This window comes from Echinops telfairi, unplaced genomic scaffold (assembly GCF_000313985.2).
Source record: "Echinops telfairi isolate 266 unplaced genomic scaffold, ASM31398v2 ScPeMD7_7420;HRSCAF=8458, whole genome shotgun sequence".
Classification (NCBI taxonomy): domain Eukaryota; kingdom Metazoa; phylum Chordata; class Mammalia; order Afrosoricida; family Tenrecidae; genus Echinops; species Echinops telfairi.
In genome coordinates this window covers 52,627,189-52,635,303 of record NW_022111320.1, presented here as the reverse complement: position 1 = coordinate 52,635,303, position 8,115 = coordinate 52,627,189, and the positions used below count along the sequence as shown (strand labels likewise).

The 8,115-nt window shown below is 64.7% G+C and overlaps 1 protein-coding gene across 1 annotated transcript in view; it reads right to left on the bottom strand.

The window, feature by feature from the left end:
- GRM2 (glutamate metabotropic receptor 2) overlaps positions 1-6,616 on the bottom strand; it is a 9,400-nt gene extending 2,784 nt beyond the window's left edge. The window contains exons 1-3 of the mRNA XM_030887616.2: positions 6,107-6,616; positions 2,555-3,392; positions 3-855 (exon numbers count right to left, since the gene is read on the bottom strand). Of these exons, the coding sequence (XP_030743476.1) occupies positions 3-855; positions 2,555-3,392; positions 6,107-6,565 (2,150 nt within the window). The 5' untranslated portion in view covers positions 6,566-6,616. The remainder of the gene's footprint in view (positions 1-2; positions 856-2,554; positions 3,393-6,106) is intronic.
- Between the last annotated feature and the right edge of the window lie 1,499 nt (positions 6,617-8,115).

The window sequence follows — 8,115 nt, the reverse complement described above, 5'->3', positions numbered from 1 at the left end:
CCCGCCGCTCCGGCGCCGTCTCCTTGCCCGTGCCCGGGGCCTCCACCAGCAGCCAGGTGGACACGATGAGCACCTGGCCGGAGATGAGCGCCAGGCAGATGGCCACCTGGGAGGCGGGGCTGATGAAGCGGGGCCGCTGGGCGCCCTCGTGGGCCCCGCCGAAGATGCGGGCGATGCGGTTGGTCTTGGTGAGCAGCGCCGAGTAGCAGACGGAGAAGGCGGTGCCCAGCCCGAGGCGCCGCAGGGTGCACACCGCCGTGGACGGCTTGGCGATGAAGACAAAGGTCATGCCGTAGCAAAGGAAGACGCCGCCCAGCAGGATGTAGCAGAGCTCCCGGCCCGAGGCCTTGACCACGGGCGTGGCGTTGTGCCGCACGAACACGCCCAGCACGAAGAGGGTGGCCAGGGCGCCCAGGCAGGCGATGGTCACGGGCCCCAGGGCCCAGGCGTCGCCCCAGCGGATGTACTCCTGTGGCAGCTCGAAGCAGCCGGTCAGGCTGGCGTTGGGCCAGTAGCCCAGGCCGCAGTCGGCGCAGGTGAACTCGTCCAGCCGGTACTCGTAGGGCTGGCACGGGGTGCAGAGCCAGCAGCAGACCTCGCCCGGCTGCACGCTCTTCACCTCATTCTGCAGGCAGGGCTCGCTGCAGCGCGAGGGCGGCGGGGGCCCGGCTGGAGGCGAGGCCCACGGGATGCGGCTGGTGTCCAAGGTCAGGCCTTCCGCCCAGTAGCCCACCTTCTGGTAGCGATAGCGCCCGCTGCCCGCCCGCAGGTAGGTGAAGATGTTGTAGCGGCCGATGCCGTCACCAAAGCGGTCGAAGCGGACCTCGCTGTGGGTGTCGGCGGGGCGGAAGGGTGCTGGGTCGGGAGAGAAGTCAGAGAGGGTTGGACAGGCGGCTGCTCCGGCGTCTCTTCGGCCCCGTTTCTAACGGGGAAACTGGGCCCAGAACACAGGACACCACTGCTCCTGTTAACCGTGCCTCGGAACCGAAGCCCTTTGCCCAGATGAGAGGCAACGACAGGCCCCTACCCCTAAGCCCCAACACCAAGGAGCCCTAGGCTGCTAACTGAAAGGTCAGAGGTTCGAAGCCACCAGGCGCTCCGAGGGAGCCAGAGGAGGCCGTCTGCCTCAAACCACCGGGAGCAGATCCTCTGTCCTTGCAGCGTCCCCGTGAGTGAGAATGCAGCTCCATAGCAGCGGGTTTGGGGTTTAGGGGAATGCCAACATCACGCTCCGACCCTGACCCTAACCAACCTGGCCCCAAATAGAACTCCAGCCTCAAAGCCCAGATACCTCCCTGAACCGAATGCCTACACCGGCCCCCACCTGCGACGGCCGAAGCCAAAGCTGAGACCCGGTCATGAGCTAACCATCCCCAAGTCAAACGCCAACCCAGGCCCTGACCTCACCTGGCACCAGAACACAGCGCAGCCCCCTCCCCTCACGGAACACTGGACTCCAAGTGAAACTGGCCTGGGGTCCGCCGGATCCCACATGGTCCCAGAATTGCAGCCCCGCTCCAGCCCCCACAGTCCCGCCACGGACTGCAGTGAGGCACACACCGCCGGTCCCTGCACCCTCCCACATCCCACCGAGCTCAGGGGCCAGGACCCCTTCCCGCGGGGCCAGAGAAACCAGAGCCCTGGCTGGTGGATGATGTGCCGAAGGCTCTGTGGGGGTGTGCACGAGGGTGAGTGGCCGGGCGTGAGTGTGTGTGCGCCTGTCTGCATGGCTGTATGTGTGTGTAAGAGCACTGGGCATGCCCAGAGGTAGGTATTCTGTGTGCAAGTGTGTGCATGAGCATGCGTGCGTGCGTGTGTGTGTGTGTGTGTGTGTGTGTGTGTGTGTGTGTGGTGAGTCCTCATTACCCAGGATTGACATGCAAATCATAGGCAAACGCAGGCTGCATCATAACCAGGCCCTCCCCGGCCTGTGCCAGGCTAAAGGGCCCTGCTCTTTCATCCCAAACATAAACCCTGCCCGATCCCCGCCCTGGCCCGACCCTAGCTCTGAGCACTCCTCTTCCTACAACCGTTACGAGGGCTCAGCCCTGGGGCAGCGCCTCTCAGTCCTCACAAACCCTGGCACCCTCCTCTCCTGCCATTTCCACTTTGACTTCTTTCTGAAAATCCTGAGACCTGAAGGGAAAAACCCTGTATTTTTCATTACAATTGCCTCTGTGAGGAGGAAACTCCACGTGAGAGGAAAACCCAGATGGGGGGGAATGTGCCCAGTAAACAGGTGCAGCGGTATGAGGTGTTCAGCCCAGCCCCCGCCCCCCCCCATTCTGATGCACACACAGCAGGCCTGCAAGACCAGGCCTCTGCCCCTGGCATGAGAGGGGGCAGGAGCAAGAGGGCCAGGGGCACGCAGGAGCCAGAAAAGGGGACACACATACACACACACACACACACACAGGGCAGAGCCCGAGCGTGCTGTCTGGAAGGGCCTCGTGTGCTGGGGACCGAGGCACTGCGAATGGCTCCTGCTGGGGCCTCTCTGCCGGGCCCTGCAGACCCTGCCCCTTCCCCTCCCTCAGTGGGCCAGCACTCGTACCGTCGAACTTGACGTTGAGCACGAAGTCCCTGTAGAGGCGGCGCCCGTTGACGGGGCGCATGGCGTCGCAGAGGCGGGTCGTGTTGGGGCAGAGCGCGCGGTGCATGTCGTGCAGGGCGTGGGCCAGGGCGTACACCGCGTTGACCACGAACATGATCTTGGACTCCTGCTCGAAGGGCACCGCCCGCAGCGAGTGGCCCGCGCAGCCGCGCTGCCGGAAGCTGCAGCCGAACCTCTGCTCCCAGAACTCGCGGAACCAGGGGTTCCGGCTGTTGTTCCAGGGGTCCAGGCTGCGGAAGTAGGAGGCGAAGTCGCCGATGGGGTAGGAGGCCAGCTCGATGGTGATGGCGCCCTCCGCGGCGCCCTCGCGGCCGGCCACCACGCTCTCCAGGGCCCCCCAGCCGTCGCTGGCCACCCAGGTGAAGCTGGCGTTGAGGCGCTGGGAGGCGGCGAGCAGCTCGCGGGCATCCTCCGAGCGGGTGAAGAGGACAGCCACGCGGGCGCTGGGCTTCTGCAGCAGGGCCCGCACCACCCCCTCAAAGGCCGCCTGGCTCATGGCCCGGCCCACCTTCTCCGAGGTGGCCACACAGATGTTGCGGGCGCGGGCCTCCAGCTCGAAGGCCTCGATGCCGGTCTCCCCGTAGTCCCCTTCGGAGGCCACGGTGGACACATAGGTCCAGTTGAAGAAGCGGAGGATCTCCGCCATGGCCTTGGCCTGGAAGAAGTCGGGGGGCACCGTGCGGGCAAAGTAGTCGTAGCGGGACTTGTCACTCAGCTTGGCGCTGGTGGAGGCGTAGCTGATCTGCGGGATCTGGAAGAGCCGCAGGAGGTTGGCCACCTGGGGGCAGAAGAGCGTCCGAGAGCTGAGACAAGCCGGGCACGGGCACTCCCCGCCCTTAGTGGACCTCTGGGCTGACGTCCATCCACGAAGTCACCCTCTCCCCAGAGACCTGCCCTCCCGGCTCGATGTATCCTTCCCTCCCGGGAGAAGGGAGCCCCCTATCTATCCCTCGACCAGGACAGGAAGGGAGGGGGCCCAGGGACCAGGAAGAGAGGCTGAGCACCCCTCTGGGCACCTCGGCCGCCCCCTCCAGTCACACCGCGTGGCAAAGATGGGCCGCCCAGGGAAGGCTTGGCTGCTGGGGTGGAGAGCAGGGATGTGGCTGCTGCCCCAGGAGCGGAGGGAGGCCCTCGATGGCGTTTGCATGGCTGACTCATCTAGTCTCCACCTGCTTTGGGATGGGAAGACGAGGTAACGAAGAAGGCAGAAGGAGAAGACTCCCCGCCCACCCAGGAAAGGGGCCCCAGACCTGAGGGGCACACAGCCCTCGGGACGCCCCTTCAGCTCCTTACTCCACCACCGCCCACCTGCCCTTGGGTACCTGGGGCCTGCCCACAGGCACGGGACCCAGGAGCTGGTGGGACAGAGGACAGGCAAGGGCGGGGCTGGGCGGGTTACCCAGAATCCCGTTCACCTGCTCCTCACATAGCTCATTCACCACCAGCATGTCCCATGGACGAAACGGTGAAGGTCTGCTATCTGACCATGCCACACGTTGGCGACGTATGCAGGCACCCGCAAACGCTGAGGTGCAAGGCTAGCTAGAATCAGGCTGGCGCTGAGGTTCAGGCTATGGGTGGTGATCCTCAGTGCTCTGGCAGCTACATGGGGATGCCACCGGGTAGTTACGTAACCAGGCATGGTCATCCTCTGCTGACCCCTCATGCTGATCCCCCCATAACTGTCTCTGGAACCCAACCATCGAGGTGGGAGTAGGCACGCTTGCAGCTAGGAGGGTAGATCCTGGTTCTGAAGGCCCGGGACCCCTCCTCGCTCCCACCCTACCCCACTCCATGCCACACTTTATAACACCATCACTTTATTACTTTATAACGCCAGGTCTTACAACGCTCCTCTGAGCTTCAGAGAAGACAAACTCGATCCCATGCGTGTGTATACACACAGAAGGTGATGGAAGCACAGGCAGGAGAGAAAGGCAGAAATGGGGGTCGGGAGTTAGTGACAGGCAGGCGTGACCGACAAAGGGAGGACGAGGCCTTGTGTGTGAACCAGGACCAGGAGAAGACAGGCAGCCCGTGAGATGGGCGACGGCAGACAGGCAGCTGTGAGGGCAGGCGGGGAAGGCAGGGGAGCATCCCTGGGCCTCTAGAGATGAATGCATGGGACCCAAAAGAGAAGTTCTGGGAAAGCACCCCAGAATCGGCAGTGCCGGGACAGCCACACCTGCTCCAGCCACTACCTGGCCTCCTCCAGCGGCTGTGGCTGGCAGGACCGGCTATCCACCCCGGCCCCAGGCCTCCTGCTCATGTCTCTCAAACAAGCGTTCCGGCCCTGGGCCCCGGCCCTGCCCCTGATGGCACTGCCTTAGGCCTCAGTCAGGGCTTTCTCCGCCTGAGCCAGGCCTGGCCTCATCCTGCAGCAGCCTGGGTGGGTGGGCACGGAGCAGAGCAGGACAGAGATGGGGGTCTATAGGGCGGAGTCGTCCGCAGAAGCAGAACGCTGCGCTGACATTGAGCAGTGGGGCATTGCCCTCTGCTGACCCCTTGTGGGAGAGCAGGAGGCGGAAGAGCTGCTCACCTTGGGCAGGTATTGCATGGAGAGGGGTCTTGTTCCCCGTCCCTCTCACCCCCTCAAAGCCAAGGCCCCTGGCACAGCCCACCTCCCTGCCTACCCACCCCAATATGTTCCTCTTGGAACCCAAACCCTGTGGTTCCCGTCTTGGCTCTGAATGCCCCTATCTGGTCACCCTTCTCCCGCCCAGAGAGATGGTCTGACAGACAGGCAGTCTGGCTTCTCAGCTCTGCTCGGGCAAGCCTTACCCTTCAAGGGGGTGCATGCGGGCAGTCCCTCCTGCCTGGCCCCACGGGACAGAGAGCCGCGCTGCCCCTGGGGAGGTCCCAGGCTGTAAACCTTCCCAGAGCAGAGAGCTTAGAGCTTCCTCTTTCTCCTGGGGGGTAGAGGGGTGTTCCAAAAGGTGACCTCGGGATTAGCAGCCCAACTCTGCCACCAGGGCTCCTTGGGAATGACAGTGAACACAGATGTGACAACCATACGATGTGCCAGGCCCCCTTTGTCATGCCTGGCACACCCCCTCCTTAGATTTTGACCACAGCCAGCCCTGTGGGGACAAGTGTCCTGCATTCTATTTGACAACGAAGACACGGAGGCACAGAATGGGGAGCTGACCGGCCCAGGGCGGCCCCCACACACACACAGGTGGGGAGGCTGGATTCAAACCTGGCTCCGAAGGCCTGCCTATTATCATGAAATATCGTTATCCTTTCGAGTAGCCAAACAGTCAAACAAGAGTAAGTGGGGCGGGCGGGGCGGGTAAGCAGCAATAGTGGAAACAGTCTCTCAGCATCGACCCTATCCTGTGAGAGGGGGGTTTTCCAGTGTCCCTGGAGGAAACCTCTACGGCAGGCAGGGCAGGGCACGGCAGCGCCAAGCCCGGTGTTGTCCCGGCGGGAGTTCGGCCCTCCGCCTCCTGCCTCCCTCCCCAGCGCCCACTCCGGCAGCTGCCAGCCCACCTGGATGGAGACGTCACTGTAGGAGCCGCCGATGACGCCGGCGATGGCGGTGGGCGCGTCCCCGTGGGTGGCGTAGGAGCCGTCGGGGCAGACGTGGCGCGAGCCGTCGGCGCCGCGGCTGAGCGAGGCGCGCACGAAGTCCAGCGCCTGCTCCAGGGCGTGCGTGTCCTTGGAGCAGCTGTCGAGGATGTGCGCGCCCAGGCGCACCCCGGGCAGCAGGCGCGGGTCGCGGTTGATGCGGTCCAGGGCGAAGAGCATGGCCTCCAGCCGCTGGATGCCGCGGTGCTCGTTGACCGGCCCGCACTCCTCGGCCGGGCCGCCCTTCTGGTGCACCGGGAACAGCCCGCCCAGTACCAGGTCCCCCTCCAGGGTCAGCACCTTCTTGGCGGGGCCCTCAGCTACGGGGTGCAGCGGCAGCAGCAGCAGCAGCAGCAGCAGGAGCCCCAGCGGTGACCCCATGGCCCGGAGAAGAGCTAAGGGGCCCAGGGGACCTGGACTGCTATAGGACGGGGGGGCAAGTGTGGGGGGGCAGGCAGGGCCAGGAAAGGACAGGCAGGAAGAGAGATGAGAAGTGCCCCGCTCCTGCAGAGAGAGAGAGAGACAGATGGACGGAGACAGACCCAGAGATGTGGAAACTGAGAGAAATCACCCTCTTGGCTCTGCTGCCCCCATGCCGCCCCCCTCCCCAGGGAGAGGGGCATCACTAAGAAGACAGGGCAGCTCGTGGGCGTGGGGTGTCCCTCTGGTCTCTCAGCCCTGCCCTGATCTGGGGCTGGGGATGAGGGTCTCTGTGCCCATTCTGAGCTCCACAGGGGGTGGGGACAGAGGCACAGAGTGGAGACAGGCAGAGGACAAGGGACCCCACCCACCATCGTGCTGGGAAAGTCAACACCTGTGAGTCATCGCCGCCTGTCCCATCCGGCCCCACAGACCTGCAGCCAGGGACATTGCTGGCTACGGTCCCCACCAGGGAGGAGGGAAGGGGACCTCTCCCACACCTGGGAAAGCTGAAACCCAAGGGCTCTAGCCTGGGGCTCTTCCAAAGTCCTTCTCAGGGCTGCCCTACAGAGGGGCACCTGGGGGCCTGGGGCCTGGGGGTGAGCGGGCAACGTGGGGAAGAACCCCAGGGAGGACGCGCCTCTGCTCAGGGCCTGCAGGGGCTCTTGGAGGCCCAGGCTCATGGTAGGCGGTGGTTTGGGACTTGGTTTTCCATACAGCTTAGAACCAAGCAGGGAAGCCACCTACAATCCCCCCACCGCACGGTCCCAGGCCCTCAGATACCCCCTGCTTCCCTCTGCCACCCTGTGCCCCATCCCGCTGCCTTCCCAGACACACCACGGCCTCCAACCTAGCGCTCACTTGGGCAACAAGACCGGAGGGGTTGTATCTCTCCCCAGGATCCAAAAAGAAACTGAGGCTGAAGAAGGCGCAACTAGTTCCAGGGTCTGCGTTCCCCGGCCATTGAGGTCGGCACGCCTTACTCTGTCCCCTCAGCTCTCCAGGGCTAATGTCCCTGCTCCTACCCAGACCGAGGTGTTCGGTCCTACTGGAGGTGGCGGGGAGGGGGGTGCGCACGGAAAGAAGCAGAGCAGCCAGGCAAACAGGAGAGGGGTCCAGGGGCGGCCTGGGGTTCCGCACAGGACAGGGCAGGGGCCACGGTGGGCTGACACCAAACCGCTCCACACCGACCCCGCTCCACTAGCGAGGCCGGACCCAGCAGAGAGGCAGGGGGTCTCAGAGGGAGCCAAGACCGTGGACACGGTCAGTCCGGTGCCTGGGCCACAAAATGCGGGCTGCGAGCCGGAAAGGCTGAGACAAAGACAAGGGGACCCAGACAGAGAGACAGACGGCCCAAAGGACGGAGGGACAGGGGCGGCAGGAGCGAGGGAGCGCGGTGCAGTGCAGGACGCGCGTCCTCGGGGAGGAAAGGCGGGACGCCCGGCTGCCTTCCCGCTGGCCGGAGCTCAGCCCGGCCTGGCTCGGGGGCCGCGGCACCTCGGGCTCACCCT